The sequence below is a fragment of the Alexandromys fortis genome, unplaced genomic scaffold (assembly GCF_014885135.2).
Source record: "Alexandromys fortis isolate MF-2015 unplaced genomic scaffold, M_Fortis_MF-2015_v1.1 scaffold_0, whole genome shotgun sequence".
NCBI classification, from domain to species: domain Eukaryota; kingdom Metazoa; phylum Chordata; class Mammalia; order Rodentia; family Cricetidae; genus Alexandromys; species Alexandromys fortis.
This window is the reverse complement of record NW_026067949.1, coordinates 22,365,993-22,381,459: the sequence shown is the minus strand read 5'-3', so window position 1 is coordinate 22,381,459 and position 15,467 is coordinate 22,365,993. Positions and strand designations below refer to the sequence as shown.

General features: G+C 43.4%; 1 protein-coding gene across 2 annotated transcripts in view; it reads right to left on the bottom strand.

The window, feature by feature from the left end:
- Positions 1 to 15,441, bottom strand: part of Lias (lipoic acid synthetase) — a 17,005-nt gene extending 1,564 nt beyond the window's left edge. Inside the window, exons 1-10 of one of the 2 annotated variants that reach the window (XR_007593217.1) lie at positions 15,284 to 15,441; positions 14,447 to 14,619; positions 12,288 to 12,381; positions 11,122 to 11,202; positions 9,801 to 9,957; positions 9,671 to 9,728; positions 7,870 to 7,998; positions 4,175 to 4,320; positions 2,960 to 3,030; positions 1,817 to 1,928 (exon numbers count right to left, since the gene is read on the bottom strand). Coding sequence is in view for 1 of the 2 variants with exons in the window: in XM_050149962.1 (XP_050005919.1) it covers positions 1,817 to 1,928; positions 2,960 to 3,030; positions 4,175 to 4,320; positions 7,870 to 7,998; positions 11,122 to 11,202; positions 14,447 to 14,619; positions 15,284 to 15,328 (757 nt within the window). In the remaining variant the exon portion in view is untranslated. The remainder of the gene's footprint in view (positions 1 to 1,816; positions 1,929 to 2,959; positions 3,031 to 4,174; positions 4,321 to 7,869; positions 7,999 to 9,670; positions 9,729 to 9,800; positions 9,958 to 11,121; positions 11,203 to 12,287; positions 12,382 to 14,446; positions 14,620 to 15,283) is intronic. The other variant, XM_050149962.1, reaches the window with a different exon arrangement.
- Positions 15,442 to 15,467: the final 26 nt, after the last annotated feature.

Here is a 15,467-nt window from a genome sequence, read left to right as displayed (position 1 = left end):
CCACCACCACCACCAACAACAACCACAACAAAAAAAAAAAAAAAAAAAAAAAAAAAAAAAAACTAAAAAAAACCTAAATAAATAAATAAAGCCACCGGCCATGCACATAAAAAAGGCAAAAATAAAATAAATGTTACTCTAGGGTGCCCACTTCTAGAAACTGACTTCTGGCTTCTGTACGCATTTCAACTTGTCAATCATCCTGCTCCACCCTCACCTCTAGTTATATATGTGCGTACATACAACAGTCTGTCAGTCAGTGCTGTACATACAACAGTCTGTCAGTCAGTGCTGTACATACAACAGTCTGTCAGTCAGTGCGTACATAACAGTCTGTCAGTCAGTGCTGAGCCAAAGTCTTAGGTTTTTTAATAACTCTTTGAGGATCTCATATATGAATATAATGCATTTTGAGTCCTCTCCACTCTTCCAACTCCTTCCACACACCCCCAACTTCATGTATTCTTTTACTACTTAAAAAAAAATAACTTAGAATTCAAATTCTTGGCCTTTATAAGTAGGATAAACTATTCATAAAAATATCTTAAATTTCTTTTCTTTCTTCCTGTTTGGTTTTTTTAAACAGGAGTCTCATGGAGCCCAATCTGGCCTAATTCACAACAAAGCTGAGGGTGGCCTGACCCCTTCCCAAGTGCTATGATTACAAGTGTGCACCATGCCCAGCTCACTTAAATTCCTTTATAGGGATACTGAGTATCACTGATATGTAAGTGTTGATTTTTCTACACAGAACTCTGTCTAACTTAAATATGTCTATGATTTAGACCCCAGTATATAAGCAATCATTTAAATGCCCATTGATGGTATTAACACACTGTGTACATATCCCAAAACACCTAGTTTACCAGTCCCTATTGCTGACCCCAACTACCAGCGCAACATCTTCTTCCTCCATCTCCTTCACTAGCCTCCTAAATGCTGGCATTGCAGGCATATACCGCCAAGTCTGGCTCAAATGACTTCTTTTTCCTCCTTTCTTTCTTCCTGCACTGCTGAGAACTCAGCCTAGGGCCTCATGCACGCTGGGCAAGAGCTCTACCACTGAGTTACATTCCTAGCCCGAAATGACTTTTTAATTCCTTGGGAAACGCTTTTATTTTTATAATCAGTTCAATCAACTGACCAAAGCAAGAGCTAAATGCCAAAAGTGAAACATTAAGTTAGTAAAACCACTAAACTTTGCTTAGGGAAAAGGTGATTTTACAGTTTCTTCTCTTTTAACTGTACAAGAAGCAGCACTATAGGGTCTCAATGCTTGCACTGCTCTGGAATCGGCAGCATGAGATGCAGCTGGCACCGCTGTCAAATGAACACACATTTTCCAGAAAACAGTATCCATGCTCTGCATGCGCTGTTGTTTGTGGAAGATCCGCTCGCTACTGAAGCCATCCGGGCAGTAACTGACTATACAACTCCTCTGCTCCTGTCAATGGCTGCAGTCCCGAGAGCAGCAGACAGAGTGCACAGAGACAGGTGAGCCCGGAGAGCACCCTCTGTCTGTGACCCCCCCCACAGAGTGCACAGAGACAGGTGAGCCCGGAGAGCACCCTCTGTCTGTGACCCCACAGAGTGCAGAGACAGGTGAGCCCGGAGAGCACCCTCTGTCTGTGACCCCACAGAGCCAAGCTGTGAATGACGCTCCAGGAAAAGACAATCTCCTTTTATTCAAACCCTGATAGCCGACAACTACCTATTGCAATTTGCTTTAGAACTTTGGTGGTTTGGGGTGGAACGTAGCTGTGGGAAATTAATGGAAATTAATTCTAAAAAGAAGCAGCACCCGAGGCGAACTTACCTGCTTTATATGAAGAGCGCACCAAAGGGCCACTTGCAGTGTAATGAAATCCAAGCTCATTTCCTACTTTTTCCCAGTACTTGAACTTCTCAGGAGTAACGTACTCTTCAACCTTGATGTAAAGAATCTCTTCAGAACAGATTCCAGAACGCTACGTAACTCTGATTCTAGATAAAGTCTATGTACTCGGAAGGGCTCGGCATTTATCCAGCCCCCTCCCCATGTACATGTTGTTGGCCTCTATCAGAGCATAACCACAGAGGACTCAGAGAGGAGAGAATGTCACCTTGTACTACATTAGCTGTTCTAATGGGGAAAAATGAGAGTACAAAGATTACTTATGTTTTTCTTTCATGTATTAATAGTAGAAGCAAGAATTGGTCTTTCCTGTAAGATTCCGTGTATAGGCCATCGACAACTTTGGAAGTCATTCCTCAGACATTCCACCTTCTTTTGCTACAGGACTCTCAGTGGCCTGGAACTCTTAAGTAGGTCAGGCTGGCTGGCCATCGAGCCCCAGGAATCTACCTGTGTCTGTCTCTCCTGTGCAGGGATTATAAGCACACGCCACCATCTGGCTAAAAGACAACGTGGGTTCTGGGACTTGAACTCAGTCTGCAAGCACCTTCATGTCACTCTAAGTCCCCTTATAAGATGCCTGAGGACAAGACTAATTCATCTTGTGTCTCATGTTTAGCACTGTACATGGCACATATTTTATTTTGGTTTATCTGTCTGTCTGTCTGTCTGTTTGGCAGTCCTAATGGTTGGACCTAGGACCTCACACATACTAGGCAAGTGCTCTACCACTGAGCAACAGCCCGAATGAGCTATAGGACATGATAGTACTCAACACAATTTTCCCCAGCAAATATACACTCTATTACAGAAACAGAAACCTGCCTTCCTTTGCAGGATCACCAAATGCAAAATCTCCCAACCTTTAACTTTCTCTGTATGTCCACTTGACTCGAACAACTGGGTAGCAGTAAGTCATTGTTTATGTGGGCAAGAAGATGGAAACTTGCAAGTACACATGGAACATTATACTAAAAAGCTAGTAGCTTTTTATTTTTACCTGTGGACAGTGAAGATTTACTTCAAATTACTAAGAAAATATTTGGCAACTCAAGACACTTGTACCTTAAGGTGGCGCTTCGTTGGCTGCATATACTGTCCTAGAGTTAAACAGTCCACATCTGCTGCGCGGAGTGCTGAAAGGGAAGAACAGCAAGGATTCCAGCAGCAGCTGTTTCAGGCACAGTTACAGACTAAGCACAGGTCCTGTGAGGACAGCTCCCACCCTGTGTGCTCTGTCACCACAGGCAATGCGAGGTGGGAGGAAACCCAGTCATTCAGAAACACATGAGCCAGGGATGCTAATGGGAACCGGAAACACGGGAGACAGAAAGAAAAACTCAAGGCTGGATATGCTGGCGCACGCCTTGAGTCTCAGCACTCAAGAGGCAGAGGCAAGTGCATCTCTGAGTTTGAGGCTAACCTGGCCTCAGAGCAAGTTCTAAGACAGCTGGAGCTACACAGAGACACAAAACAAAAACAAAAACAAAAAAAAAGAAAGAAAGAAGAAAGACACTTAATGCTATCAAATGGAAGCCATGCCCATGCCTGACTGTACTTTTCCTTCTCTTGAGTGTGTCTCTAGTCATCCCCATGCTTAAGTCTATGTAAAAAATCTTTTTTTCTTTGTTTTTCTGTTTTTGGTGACTGAAAAGATAGCCACAGGTGCTAGGAACCGAATTCTTATATATTTGGTTGTTAGCCTGGCCTTTAATGGCTGAGCCATCATTCCAGCCCTAACACCTAAAATCTTTTCTTAATAAACTCCAACTCTGCCTTTAAAAAAAAAAGGTGAAGGAACAACTATCCTAAGGTAAAAAGAGTCAAACGTGCTGCCTGGGCTTTGCCCTGGTGAGCAGGCTGTGCTGCCGGAGTGTGACTTGGCCTGTGACATATCAGAGTCTTTTTCAGTTGTACTTGGTAGGCAAGTGCTCTACTACTAAGCTAAAGCCCCAGCCTTCAGAATCTCATCCACCAGAGCCTGGTGCCGAACTGGCTTTCCACGCCACTCAATGACAGAGTGCAATCTCGTTCTCATGGAACAGGCGAGGACAAGGAGGGCTAAAGATCCCTGTGTTAAGCACCACACACACTATTCCATGATGATAAAGAAGGCCGAATGCTCCTACAGGCCTACAGCTGCACGCCAGGTATGCTGTTCTCACCGTCACCTGTTTTTAAGACTATGGAGGAAGCATGCATTTAACAGGCTCTTTAAATGGAGTTCCGGCTACCACTGAACGTTAAAGGAAAGGGGTTTCTGGTTTTCAACGTCTTTACCTTTCATCGTTGCTTGGACTTGCTCATCCGTTTCACCTAGGCCCAGCATTATTGATGTTTTGGAAACAATATCAGGCTGAACTTTCTTAGCATGTTTCAATACACGAAGAGACTGGTCAAAATTGGCCCGGGGATCACGAACTTTCCTGGAAAACGGGCAGCTCTCAGTGACAAAGCAAGTTCAACCAGAAAGCACATTCTAGAACAGTGCTCTCAACCTTTCACAGGGGTAGCCTAAGACCACTGGATCTCACATTATGATTCATAACAGTGGCAGAATCATAGTTATGAAGTAGTAATGAAAATAATTTTATGGCTGGGGCCACTATAACATGAGGAAGTATATGAAAGGGTCCCAGAATCAGGAAGGAGGAGAAACACTGCTCTGGAACACGTGACCCACAGTTAGTGAGCATCTGTACCAGTGGTACATATGTGCACAGAGGTAATTAACGTGGGAAAGAAAACAAGGCCTCACTGGCTTCCTAGATATATCAACTTTCCAGGCCTCTCAAGCCTGGGACAGAGAAGCCCAGACTGGAAGCTACTCGGTTTATACACTGAAAACTGAGAACCTGAAGCTCAAAATTAGAATGACTTTAGCAAGAAAAGAAACTGGACAAAAGACAAGACAAACCCCACTCTGAGGACAAGACGTACCAGAACACACATTTCTGGGGTTGAAACTTTTATGTGCTTTTCTTTCCTGCAGGTTGGGCTGCCCTCTGCTGGCACGTAGTAACACTGCAGGCTTGGAGGAAAAGCATTCTGGGATTTTGCTGGAAAGGGTAAGTTTCTGAAGTGAAACCAGGGAGACTGGCACCCGCTGCTATCTCACCACAGACTGGGTGGCAACCCTTCAACAATGGCCAAACCACCGTGGCTTAAATGAGAAGGAATGCAAAGGGATAATGGAAGGCCAGCGCTTAGCTGACTTCTAATGCAGCCTATGTTCTGTATTTTTGTTTTGTTTTAATTTAAATAAGAGGCAGGGAGTTGAAGAGATGGCTGAGCGGTTAGTACTGACTGCTATCCCAGAGGATTCAGGTTCAAGTGCCAGTACCCACAGGACGTTAATAAGTGTGTAACTCTAGTTCCAAGGGATAAACACCCTCTGGCCTCTGGCCTTCCAGGGCACTGCATGAACACAGTGCACAGCAATACACCCATATATAAGAAAACAAACAAACAAATAACAAGAACAGTATGTTATCTTGTGACTTGCACACACAAACAAACAAATATAAGTTTAAAAAGAGCAATTTAAAAAACCTCCATAAAACTGACAGTATAGAAGCTAACACTTTGTGGGGCAGTCACGCTAACTGTGTTGGTCTTGAACTTGCAACCCTTTTGCCTCAGCCTGTGTGCTGGCTAGGATGACAGCTGTGTGCCATTACACTTAGCAAGGTGGACTTCAAACATTAGTCTTTATTGTTTATGTTCTCGGGGGCGGGCATGTCAGAGAGCAGCTTGCTCGAGTTAGCTCTCTCCTTCCACCACGTGGGTGCCGGGGATTGAACTCAGGTCATCAGGCTCAGCAACAAGACCTTCGCCCACTGACCCACCTAGCTAGCCCAAAGCTACTTTTTAAAAAATATTTATGTATTTATTATGTATACAATGTTCTGCTTGTACGTCAGAAGAGGGCACCAGATCTCATTATAGATGGTTGTGAGCCACCATGTGGTTGTTGGGGATTGAACGCAGGACCTCTGGGAGGGCAGCCAGTGCTCTTAACCTCTTAGCCATCTCTCCAGTCATCCAGGTTATTTTTTACAAAGCATTTCTCCACTGGATTGAAGCTATGGCCTGCAATGACTACAGTCCAGGAGCCATGTGCTGGGTACCATTCACTGCAACTCTGTAGGTCTGTGACACAGAATAATGGGGAGTGACTAATAAAATCACAGTCAAATACTTGAGAAAGTCTAATGAAAATATTAATCTCATCTGTAACTAAAAACTTTTTTTTCAAAACTGAATATGCTCATTATGTGGAATAGAGTCCTCCATAGTTCCCGACTGCTACAATTCGTAGGAAGAATAAAGCATAGTGGGCTGGAGAGATGGCTCAGAGGGTAAGCGCACCGCCTGCTCTTCCAAAGGCCCTGAGCAACCACATGGTGGCTCACAACCATCTGTAATGAGGTCTGGTGCCCTCTTCTGGCCTGCAGGCATACACACAGAAAGAATATTGTATACATAATAAACAAATAAAAATATTTAAAAAAAAAAGAATAAAGCATAGTGTCTCCTTGCCTGTGTGTGAGTGTATGTGTGGGCGTTGTGTGGGTTTCTTTTTTTTTTTTTTTGGTTTTTTTCGAGACAGGGTTTCTCTGTAGCTTCGGTGCCTGTCTGGGAACTAGCTCTTGTAGACCAGGCTGGCCTCGAACTCCCAGAGATTCGCCTGCCTCTGCCTCCCGAGTGCTGGGATTAAAGGTGTGCGCCACCACCGCCCGGCTTGTGTGGGTTTCTATTTGAGACAAGGTCTGACTATGTAGCCTTGGCTGGCCTAGGATGTGAAATGTAGGATAGGCTACCCTAAAACTTAGAGACCCACCTGCTTCTGTCTCCTGTGTGCTGGGATTAAAAGTATACACTATTATTCTTGGTTTGGGGTTTTTTTGTTTGTTTCATTTTGGTTTTTTTTTTAAAGAGCCACTTCCTCCCGGCGAGTCTGTCTACTTTTTTTTTTTCTGTTTCAGAGTCTGTCTATTTATTAAGAGGTTTAAAACAGTGGTTTTTCTGATACATCACTTTTCATTTGAGAAGTATTCTGGGAAAGAAAGGAATTCAGTGCATCTGCAACGATAATGCCACTAGAAAACAGTAACAATGTCATTACGTGTCATTAAAACATAGTAGGTCAGGTGGTGGCACACACCTTTAATCCCAGCACTTGGGAGGCAGAGACAGGTGGATCTCTGTGAGTTCGAGGCCAGCCTGGTCTACAGAGTGAGTTCCAGAACAGCCAAGGCTACACAGGGAAACCCTGTCTCAAAACAACAACACACAAAAACTGAAAACCATCAACAACATTATCAGTTCCTAGCACATTTGCATATATATTTACAGGTGTAACACAACACACAGTGACAGTAGCTGTCATTACTGGCTAGAAGCATCATGGGTGATATTTGCACATTTTTTAAAAAGACTTTTCTTTTTAATTATATGCACATTTGTGTGTGGGTGTGTGCACATGAGTGCAGCTGTTGGGAGAGCCAAGGGCATGGGAACACCATGGAGACTGAACTCCAGTCTCTGTAAGAGCATATGGGCTCTTAATCACTGAGCCATCCTTCTAGCCCTTGGTCACTCACTTTTGGTGGTTATCGTTTCTGTTTTTTTTACTAACTTATGGAGGAAGGACAAAATGAAGATCAAGAGAGGAAGGAGGGGGCTGGAGAGATGGCTCAGTGGTTAGGAGCATTGCCTGCTCTTCCAAAGGTCCTGAGTTCAATTCCCGGCAACCACATGGTGGCTCACAACCATCTGTAATGAGGTCTGGTGCCCCCTTCTGACCTGCAGACATACACACAGACAGAATATTGTATACATAATTAATAAATAAATAAAGAAATAATATAAAAAAAAAGAGAGAGGAAGGAAAGGAAAGGGGGAAGTCCACTGCAAAGTCTCCCTGCTAAGTGACACCCATAGCATGCTGTGGCCCACGAACACGCAGTCACCTCTGTAATTCCGGAACAGTTTCTACATTGTGTGCGTACACATCTAAGCCCGACAGAGCGACCTTTTCTACTGCTCCCAGATCTCCTCGGAAGTCAGGGGTGAGGCATTCCACAAGGATTTTTGGATTCCTAGAAGGAAAAAAGATAAGCCCTGAATGGAAGACAAAGAACCGACATGACCGCTGCCTACACAGCTGTCCCCGCTGTCCCAGGGTGACTGCAGCAGCCCCTGAGCCCTGCTAAGGAGGGCCTGGGCACACCACAGTCCTATGTAAGCAACCATAAGAAACCCTCAGAATGGTAAACTGTATTCCATAACAACCAGAACATCTACCTCAACAGCCATCAGTAGACTCCCACTTAAACCTAATGGGAGTAGGTTATTAAAAAGTAAAATCATTTAAAGGAACCAAAATAAGGCATAAGTAGTCTTATCATTTTACTGTTTAGAAAACAAAGTGGGGTATTTCTTCTGTGAATGCAAATGCCATCTGCGTTGGCTCTGACTTCTTCTGTGATTCACCGAACACTCCCCTCCTCATCTCCTGTGATTCACCGAACACTCCCCTCCTCATCTCCTGTGGGCACATATCTCACCGTGCTTTCGGCTTTCAAAGCTGGTTCTAGGTTTGCTGAGTCATGAATTTTTATTTCTAAATGAAGTACCAACAAACATTAATCTTCCTGCTTATACTGTGGCTGCACCTATCTAGTGAGCACTGTAATAAGAACTAGGTCACAGAGCAGTCTGCAAACTCAAAGGCAGGATGCAGCTGTTCCCTGAGAATAGAGACGGAGGACCACACTTGGTCCCTTGTGAACAGAAGATGCGGAAAGTTCTTGGTGTGTATCTCTGAAACTGACTTTAAAAATTACACCTGAGATCCATTAGTGAGTGCCTGTGAAGGAAACTTCGTGAGCTGCAAAAATTTTTGAAGTGTTAAGAATCAGAAAAACTGGGAAATCAGTGGAAAAGCATGTTAGTACAATAGACATTATACCAGCACCGAGTTCCAGAAACTATTTCGCTCCTTTTGTTTTTAGAGACAAAGTCTCACTATGCAGCCCTGGCCAGCCTGGAGTTCATTATGTGATATGGGACTCCCCTCTGTATGCTATCAGTATGTTTTATTACCATTGGTTAATAAAGAAGCTGCTATGACCTATAACAGGGCAAAATATAGACAGGCTGGAAGAACTATAGAGAGAGAGTGGATGGAATCAGAGAGATGTCATGTATTGGCCGAAGGAACAAAACGCCACCGTCAGAACCTTTCCTGTAAGCCACAGCCTCGTGTCAATATACACATTAATAGAAATGGGTTAGTTTAAGATACAAGAGCTAGGTAGGAATACACCTAAGCTATTGGCCAAGCAGTGTTGTAATTAATATAGTTTCTGTGTGATTATTCTGGTCTGGGCAGCCGGGAAACAAACAAGCAGTCTCCGTTTACAATTATGTACACCAGGCCGGCCTCAAATTCAGAGATCCCCGTCTCTGCATTTAAACACTGGGAATAAAGGTGTGTGCCGCTAATCTGGTGAATTTTGCTCCTTTTTAATCTTTTTGGAATGCATGAGATTAAAAAAAAAAATCCTAGCATTTGGGGGGCAGAGGAGGGTGGTTCTCTGTGGGTTCAAGGCCAGCCTTGTCTATCTAGTGAGTCAGGGCAGCCAGGACTACATAGACTCTGTCTCAAAAGAAAAAGAAAAAAAGAAAGAAAGAAAAAGAAAAGACAAAGCCCTCAAAATGAATGTGTGTCTACAGGTCCTTAAACACATAACGAACGTTAACAAGTACCTCTCCTTCAGGCACTAGACAGTCTTGGCGATGTGCTCAGCTCCCCCATCGGGCACATCTAGAAAGAAAAGCAGTTATTGTTCAAGCTATGCCACACCCAGCTGGAGTCACCACTACACACACTACTAACCATCTCGATCCACCGATGTCAGCACAACATAATCCAGACCCCACTCTGCAATTGCTTTGGCCGTATTGTAGGGCTCATTGGCATCCAGCGGAGGGGGGTTTCTTGCAGTCTTAACAGAACAAAATCTGCAACCTCTTGTACATGTGTCCCCCATCAACTAGAATAGAGATGTTACAATTTAAAAACATGGCAAAGAACATCAATAGAATGACTCTGTCTATAAGGAATCTGAAATATTTAAAAATCAAATATGGTTAAGGAACACAAATTTATGTGGAAAAAGAAAATGATACCCTCAAGTAAGTGTTAAGGGAACTGGAGGGTTATGGGATCAGGGGGGAGCATATGAATTTTAAATTTTATAATTTAAGGGCCGGTGAGATGACTCATTTGTCAAGCAAGCATGGTGACCAGAGTTCAATTCCCAGACCCCATGCAAAAGTGGGAAGAACAGACGCACAAAGTTGTCCTTTGACTCTGTCTCTCTCTCTCTCTTTTTTTTTTTTTTTTTTTTTTTTTTTTTGTTTATGTTTCTCTGTGTAGTCTTAGCTGTCCTGGAACTCACTCGGTAGACCAGGCTGGCCTCGAATTCACAGAGGTCCTCCTGCCCCTGCCTCCCAAGTGCTGGGATTAAAGGCGTGCGCCACTGCCTGGCATATTGTTATTTTTTACAGCTTACTCATGGTTTATAAAGACTATTTACTACTTAAAGATCAACAAGTATGATTTTAAAATATATTCTTTTTAAATGACATTTTAAATTTATTTTGTCTGTATGGGCATCTGTGTGTGTGGAAACACAAGGACGTCAGAAGGCAACTGTAGGAGTTGACTTTTTCCATCCATTGTGTGGGTCCTGTGGGTTGAACTCAGATCACCAGGCTTGACAGCAGGTAACTCTGCCCACTGAGACCCTGGTGCTGATATATTCGGTGGGAAGACATGGTGCAGATCTGAGGAGAGTGGAACTGGAAATACAGCTCATTCTTGTTAAATACATGATAGGAAAAAGTACACAAAAGTTAAATAATTATGAAGAATATCTCCAAACATTGATCCAACACTTCCCCTAAGGTACCAAATAGTTAACTACCAGATACATGGAAGAACCAATAATAGACTAATTGACTCTTCTCAGAGAAGAGTCAAATCACAACAGGTGACAAGATTCTGTCACTTCTTTTTCTTTGTAAGTTTCAGGAATTCAAATGCAATCAAGATTTCACTGGATGTTCACAGTACACATCCTTAGGAGGAGGACATAAAATACCCCTGCCCCACGCCTGGACCAAAACTGTAGAGACTGAGCGGGCCTCATTACCATGATGGTGGCTGTGGCTGTAGCAAATTCTCCACCTCCCCAACACTCTCCAATGTTGGGACACCGGGCTTCCTCGCAGACCTGTGAAAAGGGAAACGGTGCAGCAGGTTGAAGAGACCTACCTACCAACAATGGAGCATTAGATGGTCCCAGGTTTGTTCCAGGTTTCGTTTTAAGATTATTTTTATTATAATTTTGTATGTATGGGTGTTTTGCCTGCATCTATCTCTGTGTGCCACACGCATGCCCGATGTCAAGCAGTATCCAGAAGAGAGTGTCAGATCCCCTGAAACTGGAGGTAGATATGGTGGTGAGTGGCCATGTGGGTGCTAGGAACTGAACCTGGGGCCTTTATAAGAGAAAGTAGCCTTGCTCTCAACCACTGAGCCATCCCTCCAGCCCAGTATTATGTAATTTAAACTGCCCGTTGTTTCCAATGCATTTCAGAAGAAATATAATCACCTATTGTTTCTTTTGCAGGAAAATGCAAAGGGGAGCTAGGGACTAAAGTTCTTTCAAACACAGTAAGCAAGCACTGGGTTATACTCTCAGGCCCTACAGGTCTGTGTATGTTTTTTGTTTTCACTTTGGTTTTTCAAGACAGGGTTTCTCTGTGTAGCCTAGGCTGTCCTGGAACTCACGCTGTAGACCAGGCTGTCCTCAAACTCACAGAGATCCACCTGCCTCTGCCTGCCAAGTGCTGGGATAAAGGTGTGCACCCCCACTGCCGGGCTTCACGTACACTGTCACTACTGTAGCTCCCACTTCACTTTCCCCGCTAAGAGTTACATACTCATCAACCGCTTCTTCTTGGTCTGGTCTGGCACCGCACATCTTATAACCTAAGCACTTAGGAGGCTAAGGCAGGAGAATCACAAGTTTGAGACCAATCAGGGAGCTAAATAATTAGACTGTATCTCAAAACCTTTTTTTTTTTTTTTTTTTTTTTTTGTTTTTTCGAGACAGGGTTTCTCTGTGGCTTTGGAGCCTGTCCTGGAACTAGCTCTGTAGACCAGGCTGGTCTCGAACTCACAGAGATCCGCCTGCCTCAGCCTCCCTAAAGGCATGCGCCACCACCGCCCGGCCCTCAAAACCTTTTTGTTATAAATATAGAGAGAGAGCATAGACTTGGGGTAAAATCAAGGGGAAACACACTGGCTACTCACTGTGTGGAGATTTAAATTTCGCAACGTAGTTTTCAGCTTATTGTAATTTTTACCCATGGGTATCTCTGTCTTTAACCACGGAGGTAGTCTTAACCTAGGGAAAGCCAAACGAACAACTGCCCGTTACCAACCTCTGGAAGACACGTAGCTTAACTCTAGCAGCTTTTTCCATATTTTTGGACTCAGATCCATCACAGGAAGACGACCAAAGACTCAGTCTCAGGTCTGCTCAAGCTGCTTTAGGAAACACCGATAATGGAGTCTAGGGGATGCTATGCTTACAGCTACCTTATGCAAAGGCACATTGCTATACTATTCTAATTAAAGGACGGATATGTTGTTGAGTGTGTCCTTCCCTGTGAACACTACTTACCAGGCTTTCTCTTTTGGACTACCAACCAGCTCCCAAATCACGACTTAGAGACTTAGTTATGAATACTCGGCCTTAGTGCTTACTTTAATCTGTTTCTCTTAATCTGTTTTGCCTGTGGGCTTTTTACCTTTCTTCCCATCTGTATATCTTAACTGCACTGCTTCACGTGTCTGGCTGGCAACTGCTTGGCATCTAGTCTAGGCATGTCCCTCTCTTTCTTCCTCATTTTTTCCTCCTCCTCCTCTCTTGAGCCTAGAGTCCTCCTTCTGCTTACTCTCTCTGCTCATCAGTCCCCCCCTATAACTCTTCAGCTTAGCTATTGGCTGTTCAGCTTTTTATTAGGCCAGTCAGGTGCCTAAGGCAGGCAAGATGAGCTGAATGCAACACATCTTTACATTGTTAACAAAGGCAGCAGAAACAAATGTAACACAGCTTCACATAGTTCAAGAAATACTCCACAGCATAAACAAATGTAACACATCTTCGCCTCATTAAAATAATATTCCAGCCGGCGATTGTGGCCCACGCCTTTAATCCCAGCACTTGGGAGGCAGAGGCAGGCGGATCTCTGTGAGTTCGAGACCAGCCTGGTCTACAAGAGCTAGTTCCAGGACAAGCTCCAAAACCACAGAGAAACCCTGTCTCGAAAAAAACCAAAAAATAAATAAATAAATAAATAAAATAATATTCCACAACATAGTACAAACTGCTGCAGTAACTCCAAATAAGGAAAGAGACCAACTGCACACTATCTACCCTGCATTCTAGATTCTAGTCATTAATAAAGAGAAACAACTTGTTAGTTGAAATAAATAAATAAATAAAATAATATTCCACAACATAGTACAAACTGCTGCAGTAACTCCAAATAAGGAAAGAGACCAACTGCACACTATCTACCCTGCATTCTAGATTCTAGTCATTAATAAAGAGAAACAACTTGTTAGTTGTGGTGGTTCAAGTCTGTGATACTAGGATTTAAATCGTGGAGGTAGGAGGATCAGGAGTTCAAGGTCAAATTTAGCTACATGATAAACCAGAAAACGACAAACTGACAATAACAACAAAAGGTAGATCTAAAATTTGGAATGGAGGCTACACCCTTGTTTCCCCCTTCACTTTATTCCCTTGTGATCTAGAAACTGTAAGTATTTATGAAAATGACCCTGTGGATCCAATCCTCACCATACTTCTGTTACGATTTCTGTTTATTGTGGTACTAGAAATTGAGGCTTCTGCATGCTAGGCAACCTTTAATCATTAAAAATTAACAAAGATAAAGTAACTGTAGGCTATATGCAAACTTTCTCAGAAAAAGAACAAGTTAGAGCCAGACGCAGTGGCATAGGCCTTTAATCCCAGCACTTGGGAGGTAAAAGCAGGTGGATCTCAGTGAGTTCAAGGCCAGCCTGGTTTACGGAGAGAGTTCCAGAACATTCAGGTCTATACAGAGAATCCCTGTCTTGATAAATCAAATAAAATAAATCAATTATTACCTAGAGGAAAGTCTACACTTATCCAATTAGATGCTGGGGTAGAAAATGGGAGATCACACTGTAAAATGATCAGGTCATTTTAAGAAGGATGAAGAAAAATGACCAGAGGGCACAGAAAAACTAAAACGATGCTAACAGCTTTGCTCACCTATCCTATTTAGGTTTGTCATCACTTCTAGTACCTTTGGTAAATTTAACATGTCTGAAATTTAAAATCGACAAGGCTTGATTAAAAACAGTGCACAAAATCAAAGGGTGGGATACTAAAATAATATCCAATATTCTGTTACCTTTCTCCTTTCTGGCGCTTTAAATTTCCTTTATATTCATCCCAGGTGCTCTTGTCTGCAAGATCACCAGACACAAAATCTTGAAGATCTGGTCCATTCTGTAAAAATTCCTTTTTTTTATCGGGCAAAGAACTTAATGCTCTAGTCGGGTTGTATAAATATCTTCCAAATACCTACAGAAAAGGTTTATTATAACATTCATTCAGCACACTCTGGAATAATTTAGTTTTAACCCATTATAATACCAAAGCCAAAGGACTGATTCAGAAGTTATGTAAAACGGTTTAAGAGCTGAAACTATTTAGTGTTTGGGTAGAGTCTTAAAAAGACTCAAGGCAAAAGAACCTCTAACTATGGTGGCTCAGACCTGTAATTCATCACTCAGAGGAGGCAAGGGAGGATTGTCTGGTCTACAAATTTAGTTTCAGGCCAGCGATAGAGATCTGTGCATCCCCTGCCCCGATAGAAAGGGGGTAGGGGTGGGGTACGAGACTAAGAGTTAAAACATTAAAGGCAGATTAGAAAATTTTAGGAACTGACTTAACATGTCACATTTTCTCTTTGTGTACTCCAGGCTGGCCTCGAACTCACAGAGATCCACCTGCGTCTGCCTCTCCAGTGCCGGAATTAAAGGCGTGCGCCACCACCACCCCGCATGTCTTTTATTCTTAAGACAGGCACTAAAAGCATGCTGTCAACAAGTTTAAACTGCAATCATCAGGATATGCCACGGCTGTGACTTTTATTCCTGCCGAGCCAGGGCGTTCAGAAAAGGATATCTGGAAAGATTTCCCTAGTTTTGGATTTGGGCTAAGCAACAGCGTTCCTGCCGCTCACCCAGGACCCCAGGCTGCGAGCCGCATCCCCGCAGCGTAGAGACATCCCCCTGTCAGGTCTTAGGAGGGTCAAGGGCTCGAGGGACTGGCGGGACAGGACGCCGCTAAACACCGGTCGCTTTGCTGATGACACATCCTCATCGACCCTGCACGGATCGACCTGATAGCGAGCGACTAGTTCAGCC